Source organism: Hydractinia symbiolongicarpus, chromosome 9 (genome assembly GCF_029227915.1).
Source record: "Hydractinia symbiolongicarpus strain clone_291-10 chromosome 9, HSymV2.1, whole genome shotgun sequence".
Taxonomy (NCBI): domain Eukaryota; kingdom Metazoa; phylum Cnidaria; class Hydrozoa; order Anthoathecata; family Hydractiniidae; genus Hydractinia; species Hydractinia symbiolongicarpus.
In genome coordinates, this window is record NC_079883.1 from 25,368,832 (window position 1) to 25,386,822 (window position 17,991).

The 17,991-nt window shown below is 33.1% G+C and overlaps 1 protein-coding gene across 1 annotated transcript; it reads right to left on the reverse strand.

Annotated features, from left to right (window-relative positions):
• Nucleotides 1-603: 603 nt before the first annotated feature.
• Nucleotides 604-16,822, reverse strand: LOC130656586 (acetyl-coenzyme A synthetase 2-like, mitochondrial). The gene is made up of 14 exons (XM_057459474.1): nt 16,401-16,822; nt 12,206-12,302; nt 9,915-10,061; nt 9,777-9,829; nt 8,354-8,532; nt 7,613-7,765; nt 6,056-6,341; nt 5,867-5,959; nt 5,180-5,289; nt 4,546-4,672; nt 4,097-4,224; nt 3,242-3,305; nt 2,904-3,025; nt 604-1,359 (listed from the first exon to the last, which is right to left on the reverse strand). Exons 1-14 carry the CDS (start codon nt 16,738-16,740, stop codon nt 1,198-1,200), a joined length of 2,061 nt encoding a protein of 686 aa, XP_057315457.1. The 5' UTR covers nt 16,741-16,822; the 3' UTR covers nt 604-1,197.
• Between the last annotated feature and the right edge of the window lie 1,169 nt (nt 16,823-17,991).

Here is a 17,991-nt window from a genome sequence, read left to right on the forward strand (position 1 = left end):
AAATGAATTTTCGTCACATCTAAAGAATTTTGAAACAAGCAATGCAGTGCTAATTTGAATACATTGAAATCTCTCTATAAAAAGGCACTAACCGGACCAATACGTGTCCACGATGAAGAGTTTATCCGTTCCCCCAAAAAGTGTTAGTCGTAAAGAGGTTTCCTCTATAAACGATGTTCGCTATGTGAAGGTTTCGCTGCAATAACAGTACTCCTGCATTGTAGTTAACATCTGCAGCAAATGGAAAGAAGTATTCTGATTCTGAAAGTGTGGGCAGAAAAAATTTGTTTCATTTTTGGGAGGTTGGGAGGTTTACTGTAAGATAAGTTATAGAGGATTCTTTCCATCATTCCCTATTTCTGGAAATTTACAAAAACATACAAACATTGCAAATTATCTTGACAGAGGATTGTCTGAAATGTAAACAAATATTATTTAAAAAGAACAGACAAGACAAGAAAGTCTGAAATTCTCTCTCAATTTTGACAGCAGACTGCCTTAAATTAAATGCAGACTCTTCGTTTATAAGATTACAACTCCTTTAAAACCACACTTGTCAGAAAATGTTCCCAGATGGATCAACAGTTTAATTACGATTACGTGTTTTCTTGGTCAATTTATATTATATATTGAAGTAAATTGAACAAAAAGATAAAATTATATACAAATCATGTTACATACTATACAAGCAGACAGACAGATCTGCTTAATCTAATTACATATTTTGACGTTGAGGAAAAAACAGGTTCTACAATAGCTAGAATATAGCTCTTGTTAGGTCGTGTCTAAGTGATAAAACGGTACAATGGCATATGTGAACAACTTAAAAAATAACGGGTATAGTTAAAGAGCGCACAATTTTCTCTGGTTTCTTATTCACTGAAGACATTTCATCTAAACATGATGTCTTTGTTTTATTATAAAGTAGTGATTAAAAAACCCCACAAAGATAGAGTAGGCAATCAATAATTACATATTTTTTTTGTACTGTTTTTAACTCCACCTTCTATAACTTAGACTGAGAAAAGAAAAAAGTATAAACAACGAACTCTACCGCAATCAATCATTTACGTAAGTGTTTTAGGTAAATTTAAATTCTACTACTAAATCTAGCCTTTGGGTAAAAACTAATCCAAAATCTAAGTCTAAATATTAATGTCTATATAAAAAGGGTGCATGTTTATGAAAACAACCAGCTCAACTGGTGATTTTTTTATGTTCAGCGATAATTTGTTCCACGACAGCAGGCTCGGCCAACGTGCTAACATCTCCAACCTCGTCGATCTTGTTCGCTGCCACTGTTCTAAGAATACGGCGCATGATCTTTCCCGATCGGGTCTTCGGAAGAGCGGGCGAGATCTAAATAAGTAAAAAGATCTTGGTTGTTGCACACCGCAGGCGTGTAAAACGAGAAGTCGATAACGAAATGATTGTGGAACTCCTCTGACACGATTTAAGTCAGCAATTAAAGTCTTGGTAAGCACGCGCGAACATTGTTTAAATTCCTACAAAAATTGTCCACGACATGTTCTGACCTAATTTACCTATAAACGAAATTACAGATCTAGTTTTATAGATCTAGATTCTTAAAAATGCTATCGAACATCTTTACTCCCTTCATCTTCTGAACAAGCAATGGTTTGAAACAACTTTAACCCTTCATCTTCGGAACATACAATATACTAAAACAACTTTAACCCTTCATCTTCGCAACTAGCAATGTATTTAAACAACTTTACCCCTTCATCTTCGGAACATACAATGTATTTTAACAACTTTACCCCTTCATCTTCGGAACATACAATGTATTTTAACAACTTTACCCCTTCATCTTCGAAACATACAATATACTAAAACAACTTTAACCCTTCATCTTCGGAACATACAATGTATTTTAACAACTTTACCCCTTCATCTTCGGAACATACAATGTATTTTAACAACTTTACCCCTTCATCTTCGGAACATACAATGTATTTTAACAACTTTACCCCTTCATCTTCGAAACATACAATGTATTTTAACAACTTTACCCCTTCATCTTCGGAACATACAATGTATTTAAACAACTTTATCCCTTCATCTTCAGAACATACAATGTATTTAAACAACTTTATCCCTTCATCTTCGGAACATACAATATACTAAAACAACTTTAACACTTATTCTTCAGAACATACAATGTACTAAAACAATTTTAACCTTTCATCTTCGGAACATACAATATACTAAAACAACTTTAACCCTTCATCTTCGCAACTAGCAATGTATGTAAACAACTTTAACCCTTCATCTTCGGAACAAGCAATGGTTTGAAACAACTTTAACCCTTCATCTTCGGAACAAGCAATGCATTGAAACAACTTAACCCTTCATCTTAGGAACTAGCAATGTATTTAAACAACTTTAACCCTTCATCTTAGGAACTAGCAATGTATTTAAACAACTTTAACCCTTCATCTTCGGACAAGTAATGGTTTGGAACAATTTTATCCTTTATCTTTGCAAAAACAATGCATTGACACAACTTTAACCCTTCATCATGGGGAGAAGCAATAGCACTAAAACACCTTTATTGTTTAATCTTTGAAAAAAAAATTTAAATAACTAGATCATCGTATTCGATTATTCGAAAAAATGCCCATTTTATTTCCTTAACTCCAAATAAGCTATGGAGTAGATTTAATACGAGCACGCGGAAGCCATTATCCAAAATCAACGAAAATGTTCGCTCCTGATGACACTCCTTTTTCACTTTTCGGGTAGTATGGAAGGTAAATTTAGGTTGAGTAGGAAACCCCTCCCAAGAAAATTTTAAATAGACCCATGTTTCGTAGAGTTAAAAATTTGCTGCAGCAAAGGGTGTTAATTCTAAGTAATTTTAATTAGTTTAAAATTCATACCTGTATCAATTCAGGCACAGCAAATGATCCAATTGCTTGTTTAACCATCGCTCTTAGTTCATCTTTTATCTGATCAACATCTTCATCCAGTGTCTCTTTTAAAGTGACGTAAGCGTATACACCTAGAACGTGCAAACGCATAACATAAAATAACAGTAGCTACCAAATGACTACAGTTTAGAAACAGAAAAGGATTTGGACTTTTAGACAAATACTACAAATAGTAAGAAAACGTTAAAATTGCGTGAAATAAAAACAATTAATGAGCAAAACAAAATGTGATTGAAGGATCGAATCTTGAAAGAAATATTTTTCTTATTCACAGTAAAGGATCTCACCTTCTCCTTTGATCTCATGCGGAAACCCTACCACTGCAGTTTCAGCAACTAATGGATGGTTGTCCTAAAGGTGAAATTTGAACATAAATACACAAGTGTGATTGATGCGTCGCAAATACTAAAACCTTTCGGAAATATTGAATTGGTTTAAACTCAATTTATCCTAAATATTCAATTAAGCGTCTGTAGCGCTTATTAGGATGGCTCACCTTAAGACTGGTCTCCACTTGTTAAAATAGTCCACGGACAGGAAATGTTTTTGGAGATTTTTTTCCCGGACAGGAAAATTTAATTCATATCAGCCGCCATCTCGAATGCAATGCTTTCCACATTTTCCTTCAACGTTTATACACGTGTTGTATTTTTGCCTTTTTATTTGTTGGAAAAAAGATATTTTTCTGGAAATATTGATAAAAAAAACTTTCAAAGTTCGTTTAAATGATGAAAAATTTCCGGATAATGCTGTAACGTCCAGGAATTATTTTAACAAGCAATATCAGCCTTTACAGCAGCGGATTATCGAGAGGGTTGGAGTGCAATAAAAAATCATTGTTATCAGACAAGAGACATACAGTGACGAAATGTTTCGTGGGTGATAAAAATTGTACCTGACAAACTATGGATTAGAATACTGACTTAAAAACTATACTTTAGAATTGTTATTGCCGTCTAAAAAGAAAAATGACGGGAAAAAGACGTAAACGATAATTTTCAGAAATGGAAAAAGTGACATCTTCTTTAGGGGATGAATATTTTATCCGTCTAAATGTTTTTTTCTTATACAAAAATGCTACCGAAATCATTGCAAGTACATTAGAAGTATATCACGAAAACGCATGCATGATCACTACCTACCATTATGTCTTCCACCTCAGCTGTACCCAGTCGCACTCCTTTCACATTAATGACGTCATCTACACGGCCCGTGATATGCAAATGTCCGTCAGCATCTCTCCTAGCTCCATCACCAGTGAAATAATACCCTAACAACGACAACTCACATAACTTAAAAGAAGACACAGCAAGGTTGATGCTAAGAAGGAGCACTAGCAGTCATCGTGATGAAATTCCTGCTTGCATGCGAATGCCCGTTACCCTACTTACTTTATGTATTAAGATACACGACGATAAACACGATGTTTTTCTCAACCCACATGCAAAATAGGTTTTTTTCATGTTTTCGCACGCATAAAGTCAGCTTAGGTGTGGCCTGACCCTAACATAAGGATTGTGAAACACAGGTATTTTTTTGCACTATGGTAAAGATCTATTTAAAAATTGCATAGCACATTAACAACCGATACCTGGATACGGTCTGTAGTACACATCTAAGTATCTTTCTTTATTTCCATGAAGTGTTCGTGTCATTCCTGGCATTGATCCTTTCAAACACAGAATACCGCTAACGTCATTACCATGCAGCTCGTTTCCCTTTTGTGAAAACAAACAAATTTAAAATACTATCAATACTAGAGAAAGAAAACATTCTATTTACAAAACTTTCGAACGATAAAATATGGACTCTTTCAACGTATCATCTCCCTCGGTTTTAATATTTTCAAATGCGGAAAGAACAAATAAATAAATCCAAAGCAACGACATGTGATGGTTAAAATTGTATTAAAGATTTTTCAATATAAAATAAAATATGCACCCAGAAGCCTATTTAGAAATTTGGTTTTCTAGAGGTAGACTCTTTTGAAGGAAGGGGATAGGGTTATCTAAACTTCTTCTGCATTCTTCTGCGTTCATATAAAAGGGAGGTGTGTGATGTGCCTAGTCGGTGCAATGGGTCACAAATAAATCTGTTGAAGTGAAGCATCCTGGTAGGCATTGTAGAGAAAACTTATCACCTCATATCATATAATTTACTGTTAAACTATCCCTCACCGATAACCATTTTTTGCCAATACAAATTATACATGGCTACAGAATTACCTTATCGTCTAATAAAATTGGCTCCACACCATAAAACGGGCGCATTGGACAAGCAGGTTTTAATGCTTCTGGGTTTTTGGGTTGCGGTGAAATCATAATGCCACCCGTTTCTAAAAGAAAAACAAAATTGAATCTTCGCCTCAACAAAAAAATCGAAAAATAGCCTAAAGACCTAAAGACGAACACGAGAGACTGGAACTCGAAATGTGAAAGGCAAAAAACGTTAACTTCAAAATGGATTTTTGCAAGTCACGAAAAAACTTTAAATCATCTACTTTGGTTGGCAATGTGTACTTTTTTATACATCATCCTTTTTCATACCTTATCACGTAAAGTACTACCTGTACAACTGACAACTATTCACAAGTCAACAATGAAATAAACCATGAATGCTTGGTTCTTTTTAAAAATCTTTAAAAAACTTTCCGATTGGGAATATTAGCTCTAAAGCTACCACAATGTATAAGCTATTATTTGTAAAATTTCAAAAGTTTAGCGCAGAAAAGAACTACGAACGTATTATGTACTCGTAAAAAGTTTAATTTCACAACATGTGAGTAATACATGTTCTTATTTGCAACGTAGTAACTGGTTTCACTTCAACAGGTGACCTCCTCGTGTCTGTAGTAAATACAACTTTATAACAAATATATTGTTCACACAATTATTTTACATTACAATTCCTACCTGTTTGCCACCACGTGTCTACAACAGGACAACGCCCATCTCCAACAACGTCCTTATACCAATGCCAAGCTTCTTCATTAATAGGTTCACCAACTAAAGCATTGCAAGTGAAGTTAGTTAGGCAAAAACATATTTTAGACTCAAGTAAGATTCGAAAACATTTATAGCAGACAGTTATCAGTTTCTTACCTGATCCGAGCACCTTCAAAGACGACCGGTCATACTTTGTCACGTGTTCATCACCATACTTCAACAACAAACGAAGCGCTGTGGGTGCGCCATAAAATTGAGTTATTTTAAGTCGCTCAACCATTTCCCAATATCGACCAGGATCAGGATACGTTGGTATACTCTCAAACAAAACAGATGTGGCTCCATTTGCTAATGGACCGTAAACAACATATGAATGTCCAGTGATCCAACCAATATCTGCCACACATGCATGGATATCACCAGGTTGATAATCAAAAACAAGCTAGGAGAGAACAGTCCGAATAAACTATTCACACGAGAAAGATATGGTGAAGATAAATGATGACATGTGGGCATTTATTACATCATCTTATTCCACCAGGATGTCCACTTAAAATTTAATCTCGATTTTCCTGACGTATTTATGAAATTTTTTAACTAAAGTTCCTTACATTCTCGAATTTTCACCCCCATAGTTATGGCTGATGCACTAGCTGACTGTTAAAGGATTACAGAGATTGCGTTACAGGGGACTTAGTGGAAATTTTTCCTGACAAAGTAGACACTTTGTTATCATAGTTTTGATTAGTTTACGCAATTTCATGTACTGAGGTAATTATCCTCTGTCAAATTGTACACAAGACGTTAGGTTTTGTTTTACCGCTTGAGTGCGAGCTCTGAGGAACACACACACTGTAATTGAATTCTACTTTACTGTTTTTAGGGAGGTGATTTTCCTTCTGCTCTAATTCCTTGACATCCCTTATGGTATATACTTTGGTGTTTGACAGGCTGGCCACAGATATAACCCTTTGTAAATAAGTTTTAGTAGAGCTTCAGGGTCAAATTTTAGGAAAACACTAACAAACTTATAAAAACAATTCCATATTTTTTCTGATTACCAGAGAGGCTGTTCATTTCAAATTGCAGTAACTATGCAAATATATAAGGTATATGCTCAATCGATAAAACCAAAAACAATTGTAAGAGACTTTGGAGGAATTATTATTGTGGTTTCAAATTTTAGGATATTTAGGAGATTTTAGTAGGTGTACAGTTCTGATTAAGTTGTTTGTATATTTATTATTACTGTTATTAATCTTCTTGGTTTATGTACCTTTGTGACACATCTGTCTACTTTTACATGAATATGTTACCTATTTTGTCTTCACGTGTACTCATTCTAACTGCATGTTTTGTTGAGCATGCAAATACTGTTACGAAAAAAAAACATTTTGTCTTAATAAAACATTCAAGGTGTCTTAACAGCAATAACATTTTCCCAGCGAAAAAGTTGGTACATTAAGAGGAATAGTTGTAGGCTCAGGAGCACCGAAATAAAATAATTTCCAATATGGAAGTATTAAGAACTTCAGCAAATCTTAACTTCATCTTTTCAAATTGAAGCATGTGGCTGTCACAAACACTTCCTAATTGTTGTTTTAAATTATCGACATTTTCTACAGAAACGAAAAAGCAGTAAAAACGAGTCTGCACTAGTACACTCTACTAAGAAAATAGAACAATTTTTTCCAATGAACAGAAAAGTCATACCTGATGAGTTAGCATGGTGTACAGAAGATAACCAGCATGAGAATGCACCACTCCCTTAGGTGTGCCAGTACTTCCTGATGTATACAATATAAACAATGGATCTTCACTACACATTGGCTCAGGTGCACAGATAGTGTCTTCTACTTTTAAAGCCTAGAAAAGAAATTAAAACAGTAGTTAAAAATTCATCACAAAAATCATTTTACACATTTTCTTCTGCTAAACTAGCCAAAAACGAATATTGAGTTAAACTTGTTCTCTTTTTTTCACAAATACCACCAATTTCACTTTCATTTCTATGTTTTAACGCATTATTTGATTTCAACGCCACAGTTCACACATTTTCGTGTTATACTTTTTTAAATTATAAAACGTTTTATGCTTTTGCGTACGAAGCTTTTTAAAATAATAAGTTGTTGACGAAATTACAGTGCACATCTGATAATTTCAATCCTCTCAATAAGTACATCTCTTATTAACAAATTTCTTCGTCCCTTGCTTATGAACCCCTTTAGATTATTGCTGTATAATTTGAACATTGTTTTGTTCGAACACATTTTGCAATGATTTTCATGTTTGAAGTAGAGGAGGTATTCTGTTTGTTGCAAGTCTAAGTCCAAATTATAGACTTGCTGAAACTCGCTTTCAAGAGGAGAGGGGAAGCAGGTTAAATCCATGTCAAAGACATCTTCAGTAAGTTGCCAAAATAATTAAGGACATAATTTAAACATGGCCATTTACCTCTTCAAGGTTTATATCTCTACCTTCTTTCATCTGAGTATCAGCGTCGGTTCTGTGATAAACAAACACATTTTCTACTTCAGGACATTGTTCCAAAGCTTTATTAACTGTGTTTTTCAAAGCAATTTTCTTTCCACCACGAAGACCTTCATTGGCAGTGATAACTGTCTTCACATCAGCTAAAGGTAACGATTAACACCACTTTTTATTACAGTAAAGAATTTTACTATAGAAATTCGGTTTTAAAGTTGATTTTTTACAACACGAAAATGCTGAGTCCATGGAAGTAAATTTAGTGGTAATAACGTTGGTTTTTAGGCAAGTATCAATTGCCTAAAAACCAACGTTAATACAAATATATGGCCGGGCAATCCTTCAAGCTTTAAAAATTTAGCGGGTTTCATGCAGAAAACAGAATAAGCAAAAAACATAATTGGCTTATTACAAGTAAATATACTATTTTGGTTGTCCAGTTCGGATAGGACAGTATTTGAAAATAACGATTTCTCTGGCAGAACAATAAAATAGTGTACTAGCACTATTTCTTTTGTTTTGGGTTGCTACCTAGTTTAAGCCTACTTTAGACTAGGAAAGTTAGATATTTAATAATCATATATTGTATACAAAACAAATCCTGTGATTTTTTTAACATATATGAGTATGTCAAATCATTTATGATTAATCATGTGGTGTATTATGTGGTGTGGTGTCCTATAACTTCTGTAAAACTTGAAATAATGACATGAAATTGGTATGATACTTTTTTAGACTAAATTTACCTACAATTCTATCAAATCTTAGTTGCAAATTTCCCGAATTAAGCTGTTAAGACAAAAACACTGTTTTTATATTTTCATATTAAAACAAATTCTGTAACTAAATAGGTGAGATGAGGTCCAAATAAAATGTGTGTCAGGTTAAGAAAAATATAAGGATCGTATTTTAAGGAATATTTAACTGAAGATTATGCTGGTAGATATTCGATTAAAGGAAAAATAGTTTGGGTAATTTTATCGCCCTAAAAACCTTTAAGAAAAACAATTAAACTCGGAAAGTGTAGCTAATACATCATGTTTTTCATATTGGGACTGTCATTCAAGGTATTGTAATTTTTTGGACCATTTGGTGAAAAAAGCAATGAAATATCTAAAGGAAATTTACATTTGTACTATATCTGACTTGTAACACTGGCTCCTGACTATAGCACTATTTCATCAGCAAGTTAAAATATTCAGGAATAGCAGATATTTAAACCCTTTGTATAAAGGTACAGTGAAGAAATTAATTTCAAAAAAAATATTATTCATCTTTTTTAAACCACATAAAAATGTCCTTGACTCAGATAGGTGGATTACGGTAGGTTACATAACTCATTGAACTGCAATGAGAAGTGAGTTGAATAACAAAAGTATAATAAAGCTACCATCTTTAATTCTTGTAGCTAAAGCTTCAGAACTAAATCCAGCAAAAACAACACTACAAAAAGAGGAAAAATATGTTACTGTAACAATAATCCAGAAATTATAATACAGTAAAAGAAATCTTGAAGGAAATGACATACCTATGAACAGCTCCAATTCTCGTGCAGGCCAACATAGAAGCAACTGCAAGAGGTGAGACAGGCATATACAGACATACAGCATCCCCTTTCTTGACACCTCTTCGTTTTAAAGCATTCGCGACTTGACAAGTCATATTTAGCAACTCCCTAAAATTAGGAAATGGTAGAATAAAAAAAATATATAGTTCAAGTCCTGCTATCTTGAACTCTCAATAGGCCAGACAAAAAGTCCGAGATTTTAGAAATTTACATTGAAGCCAGTTGAGATAAGAGAATACACTGGGAGAAAATTTCAGACAGCTACTGAGTTTTAACTTACCTAATGAGTTTTGGTATAACTCAGGGAAAGGAATGTCAAAAGAAAGTAGAAACCAGATAAAAAGAAGCAATAAACACAAATAATTTAACCGTATCTTGATAAATAACTGATAAAAGCGTTTTTTAAAAGAATACAATTCTACTTTTGAAAGATTCAACACATTTGGAAACCGAAATAGCGTTCCAACACACAAAGATATATTCATGATGGTCTTGTTTCTAATGAGCAACATTTTCTGGGAAGTTTGAGAAAACGACTAATTCGTCGCTAGAGACCAAAAACAAGTTAAGACAGTACGACAAATTTTGGTGTCCAAGTTTGTAAACGCTACAGGGATTAAGGTTTCTGTTTGAGATAGCACATGTTCGGTATAGCGAGAGTCCACTGTAAAATTAAAAATGTAAAAACACAAAATAAAAAATAAAAACCCACAAGTGCAATGAAACAAAACCTCTACAATTACTCTAAGTTTCATGAGATTTTACATTTAGCTAGTATATATTTCTCACACAGCACTGCAGCTGATTTGTTTTAGACAATTACTAACAGAGATCTACAAGAGGAAATGGAAATAGAATCCTTTTTACATAGAAAGTGTGTCCTAGTTTAGAAATGTTACTGGGTATATAATTTAACGTGATCAAGTGCTTTAAATAGATCTAGAGTACTTAATAATACAGGCTGCAAACATTGGGATATATAGCATCCCAATTATGGCATTCACTTTCAGATAAATCAAGCATTATACCACCTACAGGAAGTTTTGCAACCTCATATCAATGCCACTAGTACCAACCTCCAATATAGTTTTTATGTTTATGCAGCCTGCCTTGCCAGGTTTTTAATGCCAATCCAATACATTACTGAAACTTGACCTAAATTTCTTTAGGACGCCAAAATAGCAACCCTGGGTGGTGCACAGCCCAAAGGAATTTTGTTATTATACTTTACAGCTGTACCATTTATTTGTGTTGATCTTGCTGGTCTAATTTTGGATTCTTTTTGCTTGTTTCAACGCTACATAATAATGTAAACGAATTCTCACTCACTAACGTTTGGTTGAAGGATATAAATTATAAACATTTTCAGGAAGTTTAGACAATCAAAATAACTTTGTAACTGCACTATGCTTTTTGCATGCCTTAACATAACTTGGACCTGCGATCAGAATCATGTGCCATTGCTAATTTAGGAAAGTGATGTACTTTACATGAGTGATTTTACTAGGCCTTGTATTTAAACGTTTTTATTTTTTTTATGCAATTTTTGGTTAAGTCTTTGATACAATCCTGAGCATTTTTGCGTTTTATTATTAAGCAGATTATACTCTTACTACGCAAGATAAATGTTTTTACGCATATAAGCCTTTATTTTGTTACTTACTTTACTTTGTTTTATAAGCCTTTGCTTTTGTATTTATCCAAGTTTATAAGAAACTGTTCGTTTTCATTTATAATGTTTATAATTTGAATATATATTATAATCACTTTTGTAGAAGAACTGACACTATGCACACATGACTTCTTATTGGGAGAGTTTCATTATATTTGAGTAAATTATTATACATGTCAATTCTTATAGAAGAAAACCACAATAAACAAAGGAATTATTAGGAAATATTATTATATTCAAACTTTTATGATCCAAAAAAATTTTGTTAGTTTAAATTGTCACTATTCCTTCGAATATATCATATTTATATTATTATTATTATTATTGTTATTAATGTTATTCTGAATATTTATACAGGATATATGGCCATTTTAATGTGGTTTCTGTGTTCTTAATGTATACATTAAGTATACACTGGCACTAGCTAACCAATTTCCCTTACATGGCATGGGTTGACCTGCACTGTGAACCACATACCTTGTCATTGTAAAGCGAACTCCATAAAATAGTGTGATAATACAAGGCAAATACATCATCAACACTTCATAAAATATATAATATTTTTACAAATGTTTCATACTTGTATGTCACCTTCACATGTGTCCCAGGTTCGTCTTTCTCCCATATGAGAGCTGTACAATCACCATTTGATTCAACATGTCGATCTAAACAATTCACTAAAGAGCAAAAAATCAGAGTTGAAGTGATTGAAAATCCATACTATATCAGCATCTTTTTTGCTATTTTTTGCAAAACCTTAATAATTTTGGCAAATTATATGCAATTATTTGTTAATTTTGCTAAAATTGGTTGGGTTTTTTTTGTTTTTGCTTTTTTAAAAAACGTTTTTTTATCCACACACAACAAATTTTTTTTGCTGTGTGAAGAAAAATTCAAACTGATTGACTTTCTGAAAATCATAAGCTATGGGTAGTGAACCAAGGAAATCAAGCAGTTAAAAAAATGATTACTTTGAAGGAAAATTCAAAATCGAATTGCTTGAAAAAGCGTTCTATGGTTTATGGACAATTTTCTTTAGGAAGTTGAAAAATACAAAGAAGGAAGCTTACCCGAAAAACCATGGAAGTTTTATAAAAGTATGCTTTTTCTCAAAAAAGGATCTTTTTTTTCAATGGAAGAGCGACACTGATTACCTTCTACCAAAATAATCCTGCCTTGTGCAACCACGAGATGGTAGAGTACAGAGATAGAAACATACTCAATGATTTAAAAGGTGGTTGAACAATTTCATAAACAATTTACAGAAAAAGACATTTAGAAGGAACGGAATAGTCTATTGACCCAATATAAAAGAAAAAACAATCTAAAAATAACTCAAGGCCTTCAGAAGCAGGAACAGATCATATTTTTAACTTGAACTTGTGGGATTTTAACCAAATGGAATTTCTTGAAGCAAACACTAGAAACAGATTCATCTATAAACACACAAGAAATTTTAACACCACTAGTGGTCAAAAGGAGTACTGTCAAAAGCATATGATACAGATCCTAAAGCTGTATTATATACTTCCCTCAATAATCAAACCAACCTGGTAGACCTCAAGACCCTTTGCTTAAATATGCAGATAATCTACTACAATGTGACCCAAAAGACTAAAAATTCTTAAAAAATTCTTACTATATATATTTCATTATTTTTGAGATAGTAGTACATTTTCGTTGTCATGCTACATTGGTCACAATTATTTTAAAAGTTTAATAAAATATCTTTGGCCGAAGGAACTTACGTTGCAGTTTTAAGCAAAACATATTCCAAAACCCCTGAGAAAATTTTTTTAGATGTTTACAAGCAGCTTTATACTTTTTAACCAATTTGGGCAAGAAGGAAGTGGATAATAGATCTTTTTTTCTGCATAGATTTTCATGCCTTGTTGAAGTATCTTGTAAACGAAAAATTGTGCAATCGGGTATGGGAAGTAAATATATATACATGTCTATTGTCTGTTTATCACCTTGCAATGCAAAGTACTAGTAACTCCATGTAAACAACTACAGAAGTTTGTGCAGAAAAATAAAAAGCACTCGACTTTGCTCCAGAGCGTCTAAATCATGTTTTACAAAGTTTGATAATGCTGCAAATTTTTTAGAATGTATATTGTTAGATATTTTGCTATAGCACACTATCTAGGACAGAAAAAGGGTTCTGTGTTAAACACTGAAAAATATAAAAATGCACACATGCCAAGTCTTGCTGCAAGACCAAATGTTCTACTACGAATCTTAGTTTTACAGTTCGTGAAGTAATTCTCAACAATAAAAATGTCAAATATACAGCCTCCATGGCTCACCCCACTGCCTATTTAAAAACACTTCTCTTAATTCAAACAGTCCTCTTCTGTATTCTCGCACTTCTATTCTGATTTTTGACACTTCTATTCTGTATTTTGACACTTCTCTTCTGCACTTAACACTTCTCTGCATGTGGCCCCAAACTTTCTCTTCGCAACTGATTTTAAAAATCTGTTTCGCAATTTTACACCTATGATATATTATTTTCATTTTTCGCAAGAGAAGAAGTATACTTAGCCAACACGTGCTCAATTTACCAACAACTTATTGTAGCAGATCTTAAAGCATGTGCATGAATACAATATCCAGTCTTTTTCAGAAGAGGCGTACGATCGCACGCGCACGCCTTGGCACACGCCTAAATCGTTTCAGGCGTGTGATTAATCGCACACCTGAAAAATAAATATTGAGTTTTCAAAATCAACCTATAAAATCCATTTTGTAGCGTGCAATGGCAGCCCTTGAAATAATTTTTGGAACGTCTGATAGATTTCCGTCTTGGTGGACAATTTTAGACTTCAGAAATTATTAAATAGTCCTAGTTCTTTTAATCCACGAACAAGCCTTGCCATAGACAACCTGACCATCCTAACTAATTCACCGACTTCTGATTTAGTTAAAAAGAATTATGTAGACATAAATCTCTTTCGCCTGGCCCCTTCGTCGTTGGTAACCAGGTCTTACATAAGAAATCCAGCCATGCGGTTCTTAAGTAATGCGGAGGTGAACGCCGACGGAGAACTGATGAAGCAAGTCTGCAAAACTGCACTTACAGGCGGAATAGACATTTTATCATGGATTTAATTGTCGATAATTTCTTTATTTGACAAAATAATTGGAAACCATAGCTGGTTCGAATTTAATGGATTTTTTCTTTATGCCTGTAAAAACGAAACCCACGGGCGGTATAAATTTTTTTCTGTAAAAATTTTGTTAAAGTGTAGCTGAACTTTCTAAATGAATTTTGAAGTTTTATTTAAGCCACGTGAATAAAGATTTTTTTAATTTGAAAACAAAGCATATTTTTGCCTATATTTGCTTATGATGACCTGAAAAATAAACAATAAATATAAAAATGACAGTATAGTCATGCATACTATTTCGGACATGTATAAAAGGAAGTTAAGATTGAGAAAGTCGCTATACCAGTAGACGCTCGATCATCGTGTTTGGGGTTCACGATTTAAAATGTCCCCCACTTTTCTACCGCAAAATAAATGCGCAAAGATCCCATATCACAGGCGTGACATTCTTTGCACGTGCGTTTTACATCGCATGCGTTACTTGATTTACATGTGCGAATCATCGCACACCTACTCAAATATTCCTGAAAAAGACTGAATATCATTAATCAATTTAGATCAGAGTAATTAATTTTACTCATCAATAGACACAATAAATGGCAAAATAAATTAAGCAAGTCATGCTTTTTCTTTATATCAAATGTGCTTTTTAAGAATAGCAGGCTGGGATTTTAGGTTAAAAACAATAGTTCTCTTGTTTACAACAATAAAAAAAATAAAATTAATGATCAGCCTGGTTAGAATTTATTCTTATAAAATCAGTGTGTTTTGCAAAAGACAAAGAAATGCCTTAAACAGAATACCACAGTATAATTTTATCTAAAGCATTTAGTTCACTATACATAACTTTGGGAGAATTATTAATACTAAGAACACTTTATCTTTTTCAGGGCCTGGAGCTAGTATGTTATTTATTCACCCTTTTTTCGCTGTCACCTCTCATATTTCGAAAAGGATAAAGTCCTGGGGATGAGGGTGGTCATTTATTCAAAAATGTGAGTTATTAAAATTCAGCTCAATCAATATTCTGGACCAGAATTGGGTCAGAGGATTTTTTGAGTTCATAGAAGAGAAGTGTTTCTCACTTTGGAAGAGAAGTGTTTCAGTTGGAAGATAAGATTTCAGAAGGAAAAGAGAGAAGTATATCAACTAAGAAGAGAAATGTTTTCATTAGGAAAAGAAGTGAGCCACAGGGGCACCATACAAATATCATATTAAATAAACCTTAGTGCATCTTTCATATTATACAAATGATAAGTTCAACTTATCATATTTCATGATTTTGATCAAATCAACACTTGTCATTTCATTTGTTTAAAAAAGATACATGTACATGCATATGCTCAGGCAAAATATATAAACAAAAGAACGCAACTATACAAGATACTGAAGTAAAACAAAAAGACTGGCGCTACAATTAGTAAAGTATTTCTTAAACAGAGAAGATAACGGTTAAGAAAAACAACTCCAATGCATGTTCAATCTTAAATCCATATTTTTGTGTAAATACCCATTTTGGCCTTTAGGTGTCCTTCTTTTGTTGATTGTCAGGATGCACATGTGTATAGGGAAATTTGTAAACATAAGCAACTAATCTATAGAGACACCCCTTCCTGTTTTATTACTGCGTTTACGTAATCAATAATCGGAATGAAAATGTACCTGAAGCATTCAGTTTTCCACCAACGAACCACTGGTGCTTTCCCTCTACTATATTAGAATCAGTTACAGTATGAAAATCCTCTATCCATGTTATCTTTTTCTTTCCAAGTGCACCCCAGAAATCACCAGGACTCTGCAAGCTTTTTTCATACCATTTCTTGTATTCATAAGGAAAGGTATGTTCATTGATTTCACTTTTTCTTTGCGTTGTACATGACAAGTACCTAATGTTGTAATTTCTTTTAAGGACATGAGATCTTTTTACACATGGAAAAATGTTATTTCTTAAGAAGTTATTCATTTTTTGTTTTGATTTTGCAGAAACTGGAACACTTCGCATCAGACAAGTCACGTGGCCAAAAATGTAAATAAATACATGCTTTATATTTCGTGTACCAGTAACATAAGATCAAGGCTCAATTTTTCTTTTTTAATTCAATACAAAAGGCGCTCCCCACCGTGTACTAAATTCCTTTCCCGGGAGAATCAAGACCCCGAGACCCCATACCCTAATATCCATATCCGAGACCGAGTTTTATTAGCATATATAAAAGGGACATTCAATTTTCATTTTAAAATAAAAATAAATTTCAATTTTTTGTCAATTTTTCTTTTTTAATTCAATACAAAAAGAAAATTTCAACACAATTTTTGTTTTTCGTTTTCAAATTAAAAAACAAAAAAGGAACTTCATATTTTCGCAAAAAAGTGAATAACAGAGTTCATTTATAGAGACGCTGTTTTATTCAAAGAAATAAAAATTATATATAACTGAAATATATAAATATAAATATAATAATGCCTTATACATAATTCTGGAACTGCCGTTGCTACAGTCTGTTCTAAATGGGCTTGTGAAACCGTTGGCGACAATCCATTTTTAATTACAATACCGTTTTGTTGACTTCACAGAATAACCTCTTTCTCCTGGAGAGATATTGTTTATCTCTTCATAAGTTTTCTTTTTAGGAAAAAAAAAGAATTTTTTCAGTAAAAATTTTATTCATGTCTGTTTCTGTGGTAAGACAAACAACAATTAACTGAAACCTACGAATGTAATACAATACTTTACACTTCACGTCAACTGACCTGATAGGCCATTATCACCTGACTTGCCACATGATTTGTTAGTCCTTTAAGCATTTATGAGTTAAAAACTTTCAATTTTCTATTTAAACCAAAATTATCAATTGAACTTGAATTTCAATTACCTTTCATTATTCTGAAGAAACCACATAATTGTTTTTGGTACTAAAATTAAGAAACCTCTGACTACTATGTCTTTGCGTCTTTTGCATCAAAAAACGTGTAAAATGCGTCTTTTGTTCCTCAAAACAACCAAATAACGTAATGATTAACGAAGCTTTGACACGGAAAGGTTTTTGCCGATCAAATTTTAGGCTTTGAATAAGGGCCGATAACTAACTATCCTCTTCCTCAAAGTTCCTTTGCTGATGACGCCGCTAGCCTTGCCAATCATTGGTCAAAAAGGATGGAATCCCGGGGGCAAGGGATGGCAGGGTTTTAAAAAGGATCATTAACCGTCTAGTTTTTTTTTAGAAATATATATTAATGAAACAATAACTTCTTT

What these genes read in the sequence shown, in the direction of transcription:
- LOC130656586 (XM_057459474.1), bottom strand. Translation starts at nt 16,740, where the DNA reads ATGCGAAGTGTTCCAGTTTCTGCAAAATCAAAACAAAAAATGAATAAC. An exon ending in GTACTACAGACCGTATCCAG is followed by an intron (nt 4,225 to 4,545) that starts GTATCGGTTGTT and finishes TGTCGTTGTTAG; the next exon opens with GGTATTATTTCACTGGTGAT. An exon ending in GCATGAGATCAAAGGAGAAG is followed by an intron (nt 3,026 to 3,241) that starts GTGAGATCCTTT and finishes TGCACGTTCTAG; the next exon opens with GTGTATACGCTTACGTCACT.